The sequence below is a fragment of the Pipistrellus hanaki genome (genome assembly GCF_964339955.1).
Source record: "Pipistrellus hanaki genome assembly, chromosome: 4".
In the NCBI taxonomy this organism is placed as follows: domain Eukaryota; kingdom Metazoa; phylum Chordata; class Mammalia; order Chiroptera; family Vespertilionidae; genus Pipistrellus; species Pipistrellus hanaki.
This window is the reverse complement of record NC_140506.1, coordinates 33814682-33834171: the sequence shown is the minus strand read 5'-3', so window position 1 is coordinate 33834171 and position 19490 is coordinate 33814682. Positions and strand designations below refer to the sequence as shown.

The window sequence follows — 19490 nt, the reverse complement described above, 5'->3', positions numbered from 1 at the left end:
TAACCACTGAGTCACACTAGCCAGGACTGCTGAACAATTAAAAAATATATATATTTTATTGATTTTATACAGAGAGGAAGGAAGAGAGAGAGAAACATCGATGAGAGAGAGTCATCGATCAGCTGCCTCTTGCACACCCCCTACTGGGGATATGCCTGCAACCAAGGTACATGCCCTTGACTGGAATTGAATCCGGGACCTTTCAGTCCCCAAGCCGACGCTCTATCCATTGAGCCAAACCGGTTTCGGCCTGCTGAACAATTTTTAAAAAATATATATATTTTATTGATTTTTTACAGAGAGGAAGGGAGAGGGATAGAGTGTTAGAAACATCGGTTAGAGAGAAACATCAATTCAGCTGCCTCCTGCACACTCCCTACTAAGGATGTGCCCACAATTAAGGTACATGCCCTTGACTGGAATCAAACCTGGGACCTTTAGTCCGCAGGCCAATGATCTATCCACTGAGCCAAACCGGCTAGGGCTGCTGAGCAATTTTTAAGCTCTACTGGAATCTAACTGATGTGTGAATGTGTAGATTCTATTTTATAAATAAAAATTGCTTTCTATGCACCTGATCAGTAAGTACCAACATCAAAAGCCTTTAATAAAGCTAGAGTTTTTTAGTCTTTTCCTTTATATGTCTCAACTGTTTACTAAGCTTCCCCATCAAATTCCTACATTAAATGTTAAACAACTATACACTCTCGATTCTGAACTTACAAGACTCCAGAAAAATCTCTTACCTTTTCAGTTGCTCTAATGTTTCATTTTTGATTAATTGGGTGTGTGTGTGTGTGTGTGTGTGTGTGTGTTTATGTGTGTGCGCGCCGGTGGCCAGGGGAAGGATATTATCTGGGGAGGCAATGCAGACATTTGAAGTCATGGCATTGTAACTTCATAGGGCTTTAGGATAAAATGCCTCTGACCACAAGTCTTTAAGTCTCCTGTACCATGAAGAGTCAAAATAAAATCAGTATAAAACAAGTGTCAGAGATCTGGGACTCTTTTTCTTAGTTCTCTGCACGAAGAATAGCTAGCTGGGCAACCTATACTCATTTGGTTCATTTCCTCATCCATAAAGCAACTAAAGACCATGGTCCTTTCAGCGTCTAGAAATACAACATTTACTTAACTGTAAATAACGAATCTGGTCATATTCCATACAAGCCAGCCTTACTTCCCCCCCTTTATACTTGCTACTGAAATTCTCCAAGCCTTCAGGAAAACTTGTATCCAATTCCATTGTTCACCTGTAGTTCTGGGACTACTAAGTTACCTAAGTGAAAGCTACCTGTCACTTAATTCTTTTAGCAAATACTTAAAAGGCACAGCACTGTGCCAGGCTGAGGTCACTTCTTACAGAAGTCACATTCAATATTAAGAACAATCTTTAATTGAAAATGTTAGGAACATTTTCTTCACAACTTGGGTTTCTATCCAAAAGAAGTCTTTACCATTATCCCCTTAAAACTGTGTTTAACAGAAAACTAAAATATCATTGAACTAAAAATTCTAATTCTTGCTCTAGAGCAGTTGTGGTTTCAATGATTCACTGTTTAATGCTCTTTTCCTAAATTAAGCTTATTTCTGATATTTCACAATATTTTATGATAAAGATTTGACAAGCAGCATCTTATGAAACAAACTCTTTTTGAAACAGATCAGGACTCTTTAGATTACCATCCATATACTGCAAACTAAATTTTACCACAAGAGAATTAATCCAAGTATTTTATTTTACCTTCCTAAACAATTAGCACCAATAACTCTGAACACATATCATTAAAGCCAAAATCTAGTAAATTCTACATATAAAGTTTAAATATTTTCACTTTTTTTGCTCTTCCTTCTGTCCTGATGCCCATATAAAATCATGCATTGGAGGAAAAAATGTCATAAATAATGTAACTGGGACAAGTGACAAAACTGTAATATAAATGGTGAAAAACTGTATTTCCTGAATTGACATATTAAACCCTGATTCATCATTACAAAGAGCTATAATCCAGCACTAGACATTTAAAGCCATCTTTTTGATGTAAGTATCATGGTCTCTGATCTATAATTTGTCCTCTTCAAACAAGGGATTTCAGATTTTCCCATGCACTACATGGGTGGCACTCTAGTATAGAGCTTAAGAGTATAAACTGTGGAGTTACTGTGCTTGACTTTGAGTTCTTACTATGCCATTTATTAGTAATGGAAAGAATAATTAATCTATGTTGTATAAAACGAGATAAATGGTATCTCTATCTCATGGGGTTGTTCTGAGGATAAAATGGCAAAGATTTCACTAATAAAAAACTACTTTCTCTGTCAAAAAAAGACAACTAAATTTAATATAAAATCATGCATTGGAGGAAAAAATGTCATAAATAATGTAACTGGGACAAGTGACAAAACTGTAATATAAATGGTGAAAAACTGTATTTCCTGAATTTGACAACTATATGTGATTTCAGAAAAGAATATCCTGGCTCTTAAGATACACGCATTAAAATACTAAGTTTAGGGTAAAGGGACAAAATATATGCAACTTACTATCAAATGATCAAAAAAAAATTTTTGTGTGTGGGTGGGAAAGAGAATGTGGCAAAATGTTAAAAGTTGGTGAATCCATGTAAATTGCAGTTCTCTGAATTACTCTCAGAATGTTTTTCTAATTTTAAAATTATTTAGGATATATTGCCCTGGTTGGTGAGCATCATCCTGAACAGTGAAAGATTGTGGGTTTGATTCCCAGTGGGGGCTAGTTCGGGAGACAGCGATTGGTATTTCTCTCTCACATAGATGTCCCCCCCCAAACACACACACACACACACACACACACCAACAATAAACATATTCTTTGGTAAGAATTAAAAACTAACAATGAAATTACTTAAGATATCTTTAAAAAACTAGTTTTGACTCTATTCAGCATCCACTACTACTTAATTTCTCCACTTAGTTCCATTTACAGAAACATGTTGAAATTGTGGATAGTCACCATCTCCCTTTCTTTACCCCACTCCACTGAGACGAGATTTTCTTGCTGAGAAAGGCAATGACTTCTTGGTCTCATCTTATTTCTCCAGAGTGCTGAGCACAGGCAACCTCTCCCCCACCTCTTTGCCCGTGGCATCACATCTCCCTGTTTTTCCTTTTATTTCACTGGCTGCTCTTGGCCAGTCTCCTTTGCTGGCTCCCCACCTCTAAATATCCTAGGCCCCTTCTTTTCTTTATCTACTCATCTCATCCAGTCTGTGCCATTAGATAGAGCTCTGAATCCCAACTCAAGTATCCAACATCTTATAAGACACATTCACTTGTTGGTTAAATGGGCATCTCAATCTTTGCTGGCTAAAAGAGAACTCTTGATTCTCTTCCCTAACCCCATTCAAACCTGTTCCTCTTCTAGTTGCCTAATATCACTAATTGCTACTAGTGTTCATTCAGTTGTCCAAGCCCAAATACCAAGGGATCATCCTTGATTTTCCTCATATCCCACATCAAAACCATTAGTCATTATTGCCAAAATACACCTTCTGACCACTTTTCTCTCCCTCCACTGTCTACCCTAGTCCAGATACCATGTTCTACATGAGCACAGTTTATTACAATAGGCTTCCCAGCCTTCTCTTTTATTCCTTCAGCACAATTTCTAAGATAAATCTGTTAAAGCTTCAATTAAATTACATCTTCTATCAAAAACTTCCAATGGTTTCTCATCACACTTAAATCAGACTACAAAGTTGCCCATAGTCTGTGGTCCTGCCTATTTCTAAACAAATCTCCTAGCAGTCTCTGGCCCCCTTTTCACTATATTTCCTCCCCTCCCTCACTCCCCCCTCCCTCTCTTCCTTCCCCCCTCCTCCATCCCTTGTAATTCTCTGGTAATGTTATGCTTGCTCCCACCTAAGAGACTTTACTTTTGCATATTCTTTTTTCAGATACTCATATTGCTCACTCCTTCTCTACATTCAGATTGCTGGCCAAATAATGGTATTTCAGAAAGGCAATGGTTCTCTCTTCTCTTCCCCCCCCCCCCCCCCCGCCCCCAATTACTCTCTATTTCTTCTCATTGCTTTATTTAGAACCTATTTCTTTTTCCCCCTTCTCTTTAATAAAGAAAAAGATTATCATGTGAATATAAGCTCCCTTCAAGTACATCTCCTAATCCTAGACTCTTCCCTGGAGATATTCTAATATCCATTCAATGAATAGCCATATAGAGCTGTTTTTGTGTATGTATTTAAATACATATGTTTCTGTAGAAATAAAAACTCAATCAAAATATGTCTTAGCTTTGCTACTCATTTCATTACTAACTGCAGTGCAGATTATTGATGAACACTTACCCTTTTTACAATTTTGCACCATTACAAATAACTCATTCATATGACAAATATTTACAGGCACTATGTTCTAGTTGCTACAGATACAGCAATAAATGAAACAAAGATCTTTGCCCTCTTGGAAGCACACATTTGTGAAGAAAGACAATAAACAGAATATATAGGGCAGACTGCTCTGCAAAGTGACAGACAGTAAATATTCTAGGCTTTGTAGATGTGGCATATATTCTTTTTGTTTTATAACCTTTTGAAAATGTAAAAATCATTCTTAGCTCAAAACAGGTCACAGGGCAATGGAGCAGTAGACTGATGGCTTGAGTATAAGTATGTTAGAAGGCAGTATGTGCTATGTAAAAATAAAGAATCCAGAATAAGGTGGATGGGAGAGGGTAAGATGCAGTATTAGATTGGGTATTTAGAGAAGGTGAAATCTCAGCCAAGTAGATATTTGGGAGAAATATATTCTTAATAGCTGAACCACCTAAAGCAAAGGCTCTAAAGTAGGAGCATGACTGGTATGTTTAAGATCTAACAAGGAGGTCTGTGGGCAAGGAGGGAAAGTAGTAGCAGAAAACAGGTCAGGGAGGTAAGGTGAAAGGGGAGTATGTTGGGGACATAATGGAGAGCCTTGTAGGCCACTGTAAGGACTAGATTTTCTGTGAAACGGGGAGTGATTGCAGGACTTTGAATAGAGAAGCAACAGAGACGGTCTTACTTGTAAAAGACTTGGTCTGGCTACTATATTGAGAAATGACTATTGGGAGGGGTTAGGGTAGCATGGAGATACCAAGTAGTAACCTATTTAAGTAATCCAAGGAGATGACAGTAGTGGTTTGAACCAGTATGGCAGTAGTGGAGTGAGACACAGTAAAATTCTGGATTATGATGATATATAAAAAAAACACACATGTTGTCCTGAAAGAATGGATTTGAAGAGTCAAAGAAAAAGCAAAATCAAGAATAACTCTAAGATTTTAGCCTGAGCTGTTGCGATAGAGTTGTCACTAACTTACAGAAATGGGGAAATCTATGGGAGGAAGTTTAGGAGTTGAGTTTTGGACATGCTGAGTTTTATGTCAATTATTACACACTAGAGGCCCAGGGCACAAAATTCATACACAGGTAGTGTCCCTAGCTGCTGCCGCCTGGGGCCTTCCTTCGTTATGCACTGCCCTCTGGTGGTCAGCACATGTCATAGCGAGCAACTGAGCTCCCAATCTGTCAAACTCTCAAGGGGACACTGCATGTTAGGCTTTTATATATATATATATAGATTAGGTAGAGATGTTGAAAAGGCAGTTAACATGTGAGACTGAAGTTTGGGAGAGGGGCTAAAAATCTAAATTGGGCATTGCTGGTGTTTAAATGGTATTTAAATTTTTAAAAATTATTACTGATTTTACAGAGAAGAAGAGAAAGAGAAATATCGATGTGAGAGAGAAACATCAATTGGCTGTCTCTTATATAAACCTCAATAGGGAACTGAATCCACAACCAGGGTATATTCCCTGACCAGGAATGGAGCAAACCCACCACTTTTCAGTGTAAGGGATTGGACAATGCTCCAACCAACTGGTATTTAAAGCCATGTGGCTGAATGAGATTACCAATGGAGTATAGATATGAAAATAAAATACAACAGCCCTGGCCCATGTGGCTCAGTTAGTTGAAGCGTGGTCCAGTTCACCTAAAGGTAGCACGTTTGATTCCTGTCAGGGTACATATCTAGGTTGCCAGTTTGATCCCTGGTTGAAGCCTAAGCCAGAGGCAACTGATCAATGTTTCACTCTCACATTTGTTTCTCTCTCTCTCTCAGTCTCTTTCTCTCTCTCCCTCCCTCTCCTCTCCCTTCCTCTCTATAAAAATCATGACCTCAGGTGAAGATTAAACAAAAAAGGACTGACCCTGGGCCTTCCAATATTAAGAGGTTTGTGAGAAGGAAGGCAAAAGAGAACTATAAGGAACAAGCAGTGAAGTAGGAGATAACCAAGGTTGTGTGTTAACCTGGAAAGCAAAGAAGAAAGTGCTGCAAAGATAAGGGAATAGGTGTCAAATGTTGTGGATAGATCAAGTAAGATGAATAGAATCAATGGTGTATGGTATTTGGCAACATAGCAGTTCCTGGAGAACCTGAGGACCTGTTTCAGTGGGAATGGTGCAGACAAAGGCCTGATTGGAAGTGGATCTAATAAAACATGGAAAGAGAAAATCTGGCAATAAGAAGTATAGACATCTCCTTTGAGGAATAATGCTGGAAAAGGAAACAAACAAAATATTGGGAAACTGACAGTAAAGAGTGAATCAGGTAATTTTTTTTTGTTTTTTTAAAGGGTGGGGAAAAAATAGCATGTTTGTTGCTGCCAGAAATCCCAATAAATTAAAAAAATTATGTGGAAGGACAGAAGTTGAAAAAATGTTCTTAAGCAAATGAGAAAGAATGGGATCTAGTACAAAAGCAGTTAATCTAAGGTAACAAGCAGGAAGATAACATGCATTGACCAGATTCTGGTAGTACACAGGGTAATGGGAGAAATTTTCTGATTGCTTCAATTTTCTTAGCAAAGTAAGAACCAATGTCATGAGCTTAAAGTGAGAATGGGAAAAGAGATACTGGATACTATTTGAAGAAGATATAAAATAGTCAATTCGGAGAGTGAACAGACTAGGAAAATAAAGTACAATCAAGAGCAGCATTAAGGACCCACTTGAGGTAAGTGGTCATGTGTGGTGGTGTGCTTGCTTCCTGCCACATTGAGTTGCATAGGGGCAGGTGCAAAGAAGGCAGGATTGGTTTAACCAGGGCTGTGGATTTTATTAAAGAAACAAAGAGCGTGGGAGTGGATCCAAAGAAGAGCTAAAAATGAGTAATCATGGAATATAAGAGAAGTAAGAAAGGGAGTAAAAACATCAAGAAATGAGTGCCAGGAAACTAGTAATAGGATGAATAGACTGGAGATTCCATTGGGGTCAAAAGATGGTTGGGACTGAGATACTGACTAGGAGTGAACCACAAAAACAGGAAGTAGGGTCACAAAGTAGAACTCATGAAATGGTAACTATGGAGGGACTGCAGTTATTAGCAATGCAAGAGGGTAACACTGTGGGAGTGATGGGAAGAGATAGGTAGATGGGAAGAACACTGAAGAAAAGGTCTAGGAAGTGAGAGACCAGGATACTGGAAATACCAGTTATGAATACTCTTTTCAACTGTAATATGAAGATTGAGGTGGTATTGGAAAGGGATGCAATGAGCCTGGAGCTAAAAACAGATTTTGAGAAATGAAGTTAATAGTTAATGGCAATCTTGAGGGGTAACCTGCTGACATAACACAAAACTGAGGATTGTTAGGGGAAAGATTTTTAGGGAGGAGAATGACAGACACCTTTCCCACCTGTAGGAACAGTGACAAGAAGTATGGAAAAAATAAATAAAACAACCAAACTGCACAGTGCAAAACATCAGGTTTCTATAAGAGCAAGAAAGTGAAGGGGATGTTTAAGCATAGGTTGAGAAAAGAATTATAAAGAGTTGGGAAGGGGTTAACAAAAACAAACAACAAAACAAAACAAAAAAGGCAGACAAATATAGACCCATTCATGAACTGGAGTGCAGGAGATGAAAGGTGACTAAGTCTGGAGCTTCTGTTGCTACTGACAAAGACATATTGAACACAACTGGCTATGGATATATCCCTGTTTTCTTTTTTCTTTTTCTAATATATATTTTATTGATTTTTTTTTTTTACAGAGAGGAAGAGAGAGAGAGATAGTTAGAAACATCGATGAGAGAGAATCATCGATCAGCTGCCTCCTGCACACCCCCCACTGGGGACGTGCCCGCAACCAAGGTACAAGCCCTTGTCCGGAATCGAACCCGGGACCCTTCAGTCCTCAGGCCAACGCTCTATCCACTGAGCCAAACCGGTTTTCGCTATATCCCTGTTTTCTAAGAAATGGAAATTGCAGGGTCAAAATATTTTTACTTTAAAATTGAAGTGGCTGTAGTCAATGTATGAAATACCCTAAAACCGTGTATTTCCCTATTAATGGTATAGAACAATATTTCACATTTATTGGCTATTTCCTCTTCTGTGAATTTGCCCATTAATAAAATTGAATTGTGCTTTCTGTTCTTATTGCTTTACAGAGCTTAAAAATAATCTATTTTCTATTTTTATTCTGCTTTTACTGATTCACACAAATCAATGTGGTGAATTCCTTTCAAATCTTTCAATGGCTTGTACTAGGGCAACACAAGTCAAATCTGGTCATTCCATTAGTTTTAGTAAGGTCGATGACTGGACTGCTTTTGCATTAAAATGGCAGAGCCAGTAGGGCCCACAAAACAGAAAACACTTTGGTCTTTTACAGAAGAAGTTTGCAGACTTCTCTGTCTCTTTTAGGGCCTCTCAACTGCTTTGAGTTTCAAGAACACAAAGGTCCTTAGCTTTACTGACATTCTCTCAAGTCTACCCTAGCCCCTGAAATGCCTGCACCATTTCTCCTACTCTGCATGAAATCTATCATTTGCCCTCCTGGTGTCCCAATAGATTTATATAATAAAAGCTGTAACTATACTTTTTTGTTTACATTTCATTCTCTCCATTAGTATTTAACTCTCTTGAGCACAAGGGACAATCCCAGCACTAAGAAATGGTTAGTGAATGAATAAGTGACATACGAAGTCCTTCATAATTTGCTTTCTCATTATTTTCGTGTTATTCTACCAAAATAAACTCTATTTTCACTTCATAAAGTATGTTTCAAAAACATCATTAATAATGGCAACATAATCCTAATAATTTATATGCATCTATTTAGTATGTTAATGATTTGCTGAAAAATTTTCCTCCCTAATTCCTTCTTTAGTAAACAAAAAGCAATGGAAGCTTGGTCCTTCTGGGGATCAATCTTTTCATCTATGGCAGTAACTTCTGCACCTGATGTTTAAGGGGTTCTGGTGGTAATTATTTTACTAAAGGATTCTGAGTACTTCAAAGCCAATTATAAAAATGCAACTCAATGCCAGGACCAGTTTGGCTCAGTGGATAGAGCGTCGGCCTGCGGACTGAAAGGTCCCGGGTTCGATTCCAGTCAAGGGCATGTACCTTGTTTGCGGGGGCACATTCCCAATAGGGGGTGTGCAAGAGGCAGCTGGTCGATGATTCTCTCTCATCGACATTTCTAAATCTCTATCTCTCTCCCTTCCTCTCTGCAAAAAATCAATAAAATATATTAAAAAAATTTTTAAAAATCAATTCCAGGAAGAAATATTCATAATTTATGTCCTGAGAAATAAAAATAACTCACTGCTGTGCTCCTCTGCAGTTTACATTTGATTTTCCCCCCCATTACATATGTCATTTGGTTCAGCTGCTTTTACAACCACATTTCTTTTCTTAAAAATAATTTTTGCAGAATCCAACACGGTTAAATGCAAGCAATTCTGCCGAGACCGGTTTGGCTCAATGGATAGAGCGTTGGCTTGGGGACTGAAGGGTCCCGGGTTCGATTCCGGTCAAGGGCATGTACCTTGGTTGCGGGCATATCCCCAGTGGGGGGGTGTGCAAGAGGCAGCTGATCGATGACTCTCTCTCATCGATGTTTCTAACTCTCTATCTCTCTCCCTCTCTGTACAAAATCAATAAAAATATTAAAAAAAAAAACTTAAAAAAATAAATTAAAAATAAATAAATAAATAAATGCAAGCAATTCTTCTACATATAGTACGTTTACATTTCAATGCAGTTCATTTACAGTACTTAGAAAAATTAAGTTCATGTATTGGCTTTTACATTATACACACACACACACACACACACAAACAAATATATATATATATATATATATATATATATATATACACACACTAGTCATAAAACAATGAATACAACAAGTCTTACAATGAGGATATTTACAACTGTAATGTCATGTATTTTTATCAAAATCTTCTTCTGTTCACAATATATAATGGTAAAAAGTTTGATTACTTTTAAAGGATTTTTATAGGTTAAAATATCAGTGGGCAGAATTTAGTAATTCCCTGAATACATAAGACGAAGATGTGAAGAAAACACATCAAGCCTGATCGGCCTAACACAGGCTTTTAGGAAAAAGCAGATAGAGCACTAATAGTTCACAAGGCTCACCTGAAATAAGATGAAGTAAAAATGCATACTGCCAAACTGCTATGCACTTATACATTACATATGCCAGGAGTTAAAAAGAAAATCCGCACCTTCAAACTATTATTTCCCTTTTGCACTTGCAAGTTTTCAACTTGGTGGAGTCATTCTCTAAGAATGAGGTGCAGGGCAGAGTAAAAGTGGAAAAGAGAATCGATTCCCAAAGTATCTCCCTTGCTTCATTAAGAAAACCTTATTGACCATTCTGATATGAAAGCCTTGATATAATAACAGGAAAACTTAAAATCCAAAAGGAACTTATCCTAAAACTGAGCACATCGGGCCAGCCATTTTGCAACCTTACTCTTCAGAATACCTATCTTAAAAACATCTTTTCTTTAGAGTGAGGAAAAAAAAAAAAAAGCACCATTTATGTATTCACCTTTGAAGTCATCCCTGTTTCAAAGCAGGATGGGTATTAAGCTTCTTAATACAACTGTCAAAATCAATTTGTGGATAGCCTCCCGCTTTAAATTTTTACATTTTTATCTGCTGAGGGGCCAAATGATTAGTAAAATTAAGATATAACGGACAAAATGTAAGCAATCCTTGCCACCTCCAGTCGATTTTTAAAATCCGTACACACATCACAGGCGCTCAAGTTTAAAGCCAGAAAGCCATGCCCCGCACACGGGTTGGCTGTGGCGGCCGGTCTGCTCCCGGCAGCTGTCCGGGCTCCCCTGTTGCATGTTGTCGTGGGAGCAGGAGAAGGGCAGGAGGGCTACCACCCACCCCACGCAAACCCCACAGATGGAAACAGTAACACGAAGTGCACACGTCGTGAGGCCCGGAGGCCCGGGGAGAGGCCCGCCTGCAGAGAGCCATCGGCGGGCTGAGCGTGGAGGCGCCGGGGTCCGCGGGCTCCGGGCGGAGGGGGACAAAGAGCGGCCGCGGGCAGCGCAGCGTCCGGGACCGGCGGGAAGCGGCCGCACGGGGCAGCGCCTGCGGCATCGGGCTCCTCCAACGCCGCCCGCTCCCTGGCGGCGGCGAACACTCCGCGGAGCAGACCCTCCCCAGCCCACGGCCCCAACAGGCCCCAGGCCGCGACCTTGGACACCTGAGGAGCCGCAGCCGCCCGCCCGCCCGCCCTGCCCGGCCCCGCTGGGCGCCCGGCCGAAGCTGTTGGGCTTGGAACCGCGCAGCCGCCGCCGCCGCCGGCTCCAAACGGCCGGGCGGGCGGGGGCCGGGGGCGGCGAGCCGGCCCTCTCCCCGCGGCCGTCCGCCGGCCTCGGCACTGCGGCCCCCGCCCCCGCCCGCCCTCGGCCCGCCGCGCTCCGCGTCACCTACCCGGTCCCACACCATCCCAGAGGCCTGCGGCGCTCGGGCCCTCGGCGCAGCGGCGCGGCTCCCGCCCGGGGCCAGAAATGGCTGCGGAACAAAGGGAGCCGGGCTCCGGCGGGCGCCGTCCGATTGGCCGGGGGGCGGGGCCGCCGCGGGAACTTTCGGCGGCGGTCGCCTTGGCAACGGCGGCGGCGGGCCCGGGGAGCGACGGCCCCGGCAGGACGGCTGGCCTGCGACTTGCACCCGAGGCGCGCGACCGCGGTTTCTGAACCCGGGACGCCGTCTCCGGCTGGGGCCCCGGCGGACCTGCTGTGCTCCGTGAGGCCGCGACTGAAAGGCCCTGTGGGCGTGGAGGACGAGGGCTGCCCGGGGCCCTCCCCGCACCCTGGCCCTCGTCCTCCCTCACTTGGGCCCCAGCACAGCCCTCCCCCCCCCCCCCCCCCCCCCCCCCCCGGGACGGCCTGCCCGGAGCCTGTTTCCCGCGGCACAGGCCGCGGCCATCCAGCCCAGCAGCGCTGGTCAAAGGCACAGGCGGCTCAGCAGGCAGGCGGTCTGCTGCCAGCTGCTATGGCATGGCAGGCTTTTGGCCTCTGCTGTAGCTGGCATATCCACTGCTGTGTAAGGGACACCAAAGGATTTATAAAATAAAGTTTTTTAATGAAAATCTCCAGGCGTGTTTTCATATAAAACTGTGGTTTCTTGCTCTTAGGAAGAACAAGCTCCTTTCCCCGGCGTAACCAATCACCATGAGAAATGAAAATATCTCCAGAAAAATAATTCAAAAAGGGAGAGGTAGACTTTTTTTTTTTTATAATCATAATAATGGAAACGAATAGATAAATATCAGTTTCCTTCCCCCCACGTTACTCATGTATACATTTACTATAGATTAATATTTTAAATTTGCATGGTTAATGATTATATCCTAAGGTGATGATGCCGGTGACAGTTTTCTTCCCAGCAGTTTTGACTGTCCTACTTGCAGGTGCTTTATACATGTTAGGAAACTGTGTAGTTGTTGTTGCCTTCCAGGCATATTTTAGATAAAATTATAGTACCAATACTAGAAACTTAAAAAAAAATGTATATTGAGATAGCCTATTTCTAATAAAGTTGTTAATTTTCACTTGCAACGGCAGTTATTTTAAAATACAACTAATTTGCCGAAACCGGTTTCGCTCAGTGGTAGAGCTTCGGTCTGCGGACTGAAAGGTCCCAGGTTCGATTCCGGTCAAAGGCATGTACATTGGTTGCGGGCACATCCCCGGTAGGGGGTGTGCAAGAGGCAGCTGGTCGATGTTTCTCTCTCTATCCCTCTCCTCCTCTCTGTAAAAAATCAGTAAAATATATATTTAAAAAAAAAAAAATAAAATAAAATACAACTAATTTAGGGGTCACATCTGAGTCACAGCATCTTGAAGATAAAGATTAAAAAAAAAACACAACTAAGTAATTTAATGTAAAATTTAGGTATAAAAGGGTCATTTTTATCATAAGGAAACTGAATATAGCAAGAAAAAGTATTTCAAATAATTAAAATACTCATTAATTCAACATTTTCTAATGTTAACTTGATAGCAGGTAGATACAGTAGTGTATGGCAAAAAGAGACCTCCCTACCGCCCAGTAGGAATAGATTACTAAGAAAAATAACAATGTAAACCTTCCTAAACTGTAGGTTAGTATAACTGCAGGAAATTTATATCTATTTGGATAACAACTGGACTTATTTCTACATTTGAAAAGTTCATCTTGGAATAGGGAGCCTTGATCTGTATAAATCAGGGATGTATGGTGTCTGCATTCTACTCTGCTAAAGAAAAATAATACGAATAATTTCCAAATGTAAAGGATTAGCAAATAATGACAAATGTAAGGAATTATTGACTAAGCATATTAATAAGGAATTCGCCTGATTAATAGTTTGGAGATAATTGAAATGAATTGAAAGCAAGTAAAGTATTATTTTGAATATGTAAGAAGATTTATTGGCCAAAATCTTTTGAAAGAAAAAACTATTAATTATCAGATGTGAAATTGAGACTAGTCAAATCAAATATCCATTCTTTTATACAATTTAAATAAATAAATTGAAATTTTAATGTAAAATAATTATGCAGTAAATAAAGAGATGCTTAGACATGTAGCCTGTTTGTCTCCATATTCTCAGTTAAATTAAAAATACATATTTTAAACAGTAAATCTTCTTACCAATAATAAGGATTTATTAACACAGGAGCTTTTCAATTTTACTTTTCCTGTTACTTGTTTTCTCTTTGCATTGTTTGCACATAAAATAGCAGCCACCCAGGAAAATTTTCCCTTTTGAAATATGGTAGCAATCATACTAGGGTAAAAACTGCTGTTTGAATTTTAACCTTGCTATTTGACTTCGACCTTCGATTACTTGCTTAAACAATAGGATAGTTACAGGAGATTGACTCCCACTGACTCAGTAGCTTCAGGGATAGAAAATATAGATAACCTTTAGAGATTAACCTCTGAGTTCTGTTTTTGTATTATGGGCAAGATAGGGCCACATTCCAGTGTCCAGCAGGGTGTGACTAGGAGCGAACCATGCGGGCTGTCCTCGGTCTTTAGAATTTAGTCTTTAGGATTTAGGAACAGATAAGGACGGCCAGTCCTTTGTCCTGAGGGGCCAATCAGGGTTAGCCGAGGCAGTGACATCACCACCGACCTGAGTAAAACCCCTGGACTGGGCAAAATTCTCTCTCTTCCGCCATGCTGCCTGCGTGAGTGGGACAGCCCATGCTAGCATGGAAAAGGCTCTTTATTGCATCGGACTCGGCTCCTTGGTGGTCCTTGGGGATCACAAATTCGTCTGGGATCCCCAGCCAGGACCATGAGGGACCCCGATCCGGAGAGTCTGACTGGCCTCGGTAGGTGTGTGTTTGTCTGTGTTTTTGTGTGAGCGCTCTGGAGGGACTGCCCCTCCATCGGGGCTCTTACCTGGGTGTTTTCCCGCTGCTGTGTCAGCCACGGTTTGAGCCCGGATTCGAATCTGTAATAAATTCTTGCTGGCTTAATCAAATTGGCTTCGGTGGTCCATCTCTTGGGGACTCGCTCCTTAACACCTTTGTACCCCCATATAATATAGTAATGCTCATATGGTAAAACTTTGAAGAATTGCTGATATTTTTAAATGATATGCACCGAAATTAAAAATAGTAAATAAACTTTGATTTTCATATCAAAACTTATTACAGATATCCTATATTTTGAATTTCTGTATTAAATATTTTTTTCTTAGGTGAAAAAATTGACCAAGATACAAATTAAAGAATGCTAGAAATTATGAAATAGCATTAAGGGAGAAAATATACCTATAAGTTTTCACCTTGGAAGGAAAATATGTTTGCTCTGTCAGAAGTAACATTGTCAAACAAGTATGGAGTTAGAGGACAGAGGACTTATTCACAGATACTGTCTTTTCCATTTATGAACACCTTTCTTATTTTAAACAGGATTAAGTACAATAAAGTATATTAAAAGCTCAGTAGAAGAGCACCTGGGAGATAGTTAGAAGGCAATGAAAGTATTATTATATATTAATAAATAAAAGAACAGATGTTTGGGGAGGAATGATATTTGAAAAAAAATAATAGGTCTGAAAATCCAAAAATTGTTAAATAAATATCTTTAAAGGCAATTGATGAGTATATAGAAATTCAGAAAGAGAAGTGAAACAATCTTTTAGATACAGGCAAACTTCTCAAATAGAATATTCCGGATAAGGGTATCCATTTATACTTCTGGAAAAATGTGAGAATTCTTGTTATATTCTTTAACATTAGACAGTTTAAGGAATCATCTTCCATCGAACATCTTTAGATTAGCATCAAGGAAAAAAACATTTTGGTCAATTAGTGTAGAGGGCCCCTAGGAAATGCACATGGATGACCTTTAAGTTAATGTCAGCTGAGTCCAAAATGTCAGAAATAGTTATCAGTACAGATTTCTTATCTTTATCCATGTGCTTGGAATGAGGAACAAATAGTACCTTGACTTACCCAGGTCCTGACTTGCTAAATCCCGTCCTTGTACCAAAAAATGAGGAACTTACCCATGTCTCCATGAATAGGATATGGGCACACCCGAAACTCCTTTTAACCTTAAACCCCCTTTGGAAATCAATAAATGTGCTGTGTTGTCTGTGGTGGGGGTGGCTGTCCCTTCACCAGAGTGACAGCCTCCACCTGGCACCCAGCTTGAACCTATTTCTGTCTCTTGTCTCTTTCTTTTTTCTCAATCCCCAGCTCCTCCACTCAGGAACCTGTCCTCCTCTTCCGTGAGGGACGCGGAAGGAGAAGCACCCCACCGCAAATGAGTATTTGACAAAGGAGGCAAAAATATACAATGGGGTAAAGATAGTGTATTTAATAAATGGTTTTGGGGAAAATTGGATTGATAACATGGAAAATAATGAAACTAGACCATCTTCTTACACCATACACAAGAATATACTCAAAATGGATTAAAGACTTAAATGTTAGACTTAAAACCATAAAAGTCCTAGAAGAAAACATAGGCAATAAAATCTTGCACATTTCTCCTAGAACATTAATAAAGAGTCTATATCAAACTAAAAAGTATTTGCACATCAAAGGAAACAAACCATCAACAAAGTGAAAAGACAACCCACTGAATGGGAGAATATTTTACATTCTCAAATGGCACATCTGATAAGTTGTTAATACCCAAAATTTATTTATTCATTTTAAATATATTTTATTGATTTTTTTTTTTTTTTTTTTTTTACAGAGAGGAAAGGAGAGGGATAGAAAATTAGAAACATCAATGAGAGAGAAATATCCATCAGCTGCCTCCTGCACGCCCCCTACTGGGGATGTGCCTGCAACCAAGGTACATGTCCTTGATCGGAATCGAACCTGGCATCTTTCAGTTGGCAGGCCAATGCTCTATCCACTGAGCCAAACTAGTTAGGGCAAAACCCAAAATTTATAAAAAACTTATAAAACTCAATACACACACACATAAAAACCACAAAAACAACAACAACCCAATCAGATTAGAAATGAGCAAAGGACCTTAGTAAACACTTCTTCAAAGAGGACATACAGATGGCCAGTAGATATATGAAAGGATGTTCAATATCACTAATCATCAGAGAAATGCAAATTAAAACCACAATGAGATGTCACTTCACGCCTATCAGAATGGCTACCATCAATAAATCAACAAAAAATAAGTACTGATGAAGATGTGGAGAAAAGGGAGCCCTCTGGCACTGCTGGTGGGAATGCAGACTGTTGCAGCCACTGTGGAAAGCAGTATGGAGTTAGCTAAAAAATGGAACTGCCTTATGACCCAATGATTACATTTCTGGGAATATGTCTGAAGAAACCAAAACACTAATTTGAAAGAACATATGCACCTCTGTGTTCATTGCAGTGTTACTTAACAATAGTCAAGATTTGGCAGTAGCCCGTATGTCTGTCAGTAGGTGAGTAGATAAAAAAGCAGTTGTATATTTACACAATGGAATACTACTCAGCCATGAAAAGGAAGGAAATCTTACCCTTTAGCATGTATGGACCTAAAAAGCATTGTGCTATGCGAAATAAGCCAGTGAGAGAAAGACAAGTACCATATGATTTCATTCATATGTGCAATTTACTGAATAAAATAAACTAACAAAATAGAGTCAAAGAGAAGAGAGCAGGCAGACACCTGTCAGAGGGGAGGGGTTGTCGGACTGAGTAAAAATGGTGAAGGGATTAAGCAGAAAAACACACACAAGCAAACAACAGTTCAGAGTCAGAGACAACAGTTTAGTGATTAACAAGAGAGAAGGGGGCTGGGGGAGGTGAAAGTAGGTATAGAGGTGATAAATGGTGATGGAAGATTTGACTTGGAGTGGTGAACACATAATAAAATATACAGATGATTTATTATATCATTGTATACCTCAAAACTATATAATTTTACTAACCAATGTCACCACAATACCTTTGATAAAAATGAAAAATAATAAAAATTAAATTTAGGTTTCATTCCACTTACCTATTAGGAGTCAGTGATCTGATTTTATTGTAACCCATGGGGAATTACATGAAATAGTTTCAAGTAAACTTTCACATAATTTTTCATGTTTTGTATGTCATGAAAATTCCTTAGAAAATTAATTTACAAATTAATCCACAGCTTTTATGGAACAAAGACACTGTGTTAGGAAAGATTTATATTTTTAAACATATTCCGTAACAGCAAAACTTAGAGATTAAATATATACATGTATCTTTAAAAATAAATCATCCCTGGAGACAGAAAGTATGAAAGGCTTTTCTAACTTTTTAAAAAATATATATATATATTATTGATTTTTTTACAGAGAGGAGGAAAGAGGGATAGAGAGTTAGAAACATCGATGAGAGAGAATCATCGATCAGCTGCCTCTTGCACACCCCCCACTGGGGATGTGCCCGCAACCAAGGTACATGCCCTTGACTGGAATTGAACCCTGAACCCTTCAGTACTCAGGCCGATGCTCTATCCACTGAGCCAAACCAGTTTCGGCGGTTTTTCTAACTTTTAATTTCGGCACCAAAAATTCTCGGATTATAATATCCAAGTATCCAGTGCATCCCACTTAATCAACAGGGCTTTCTGCTATAAAGATATTTATCCATAAATTTTAAAGCACAGATTTCCTTATGTAGTTTTCCCTTGGGGCTCTGAAGTTATGTGTATGCTGGACTACCTCCCTTTCCCCCTCCCTTCCTTTGCATTTTTAGTTCCATTTTCTTTTTTTTTCCTTTTTAAAAAAAAATATATTTTATTGATTTATTACAGAGAGGAAGGGAGAGAGATAGAGAGCTAGAAATGTCGATGAGAGAGAAACATTGACCAGCTGCCTCTTGCACACCCCCTACTGGGGATGTGCCCGCAACCAAGGTACATGCCCTTGACCGGAATCGAACCTGGGACCTTTCAGTCCACAGACCGACGCTCTACCACTGAGCCAAACCGGCTTCGGCTTAGTTCCATTTTCAACTGTGTTTCTCAGCTGTTACTTTATTTTGTCCTTTGTGTTCATTGTTGTTCTTCCTTTGAGAGCCACTAGGTTGGCAGTTTGTCAAAAGACCCATTTGTGATTTGGTATGCTATGCTTTTCCTAGCACTCCTGTTAGGGAAGATGTAAAGAATTCTCCTCTAGTTGGTCTGAAGTGGAAGTGGAAAATTGGATTTGTTTTGCCTAGACTGGTAATGATTGTACAGTCAGAGAAATGAATTTTAAGGCATGAAAGCTCTGCGTCCATTTCACAGGACTTGTGTTGCTTGTGGGGAAAAACAGCTCATGGTCCCTGAGGACTAAACAGAAGGGAAGCTTTCTAGTCTTGGCATCGGATTTTTCTGAGAGGATGCATATTCATATAAATTAGAGAAAAAAAATCACATTAGGGAAATTTATTATAAAGAACATGTCAGTTGATAAGACAGCTAAAAAATCAATACAAAGGAAAATTTCAGCAATAGCTGTAGATGAACTTACGAACTTAATTTTTATCCCTTAACACCTTTATTATTTCATCACTAACCATTTGTCCTATGCTGGTTGTTAATATTTTTGCTCAGATAATTTGTGTTTCTTCCTCAGAAATACGTTGCAGTATATGGAGTGCATAATTACATTATTACAGAT

At 39.7% G+C, this 19490-nt stretch overlaps 1 protein-coding gene across 1 annotated transcript in view; it reads right to left on the bottom strand.

Annotated features, from left to right (window-relative positions):
- TNPO1 (transportin 1) overlaps positions 1-11940 on the bottom strand; it is an 84908-nt gene extending 72968 nt beyond the window's left edge. Inside the window, exon 1 of the mRNA XM_084880892.1 lies at positions 11813-11940. Coding sequence (XP_084737018.1) covers positions 11813-11827 — 15 coding nt within the window. The 5' untranslated portion in view covers positions 11828-11940. The remainder of the gene's footprint in view (positions 1-11812) is intronic.
- Positions 11941-19490: the final 7550 nt, after the last annotated feature.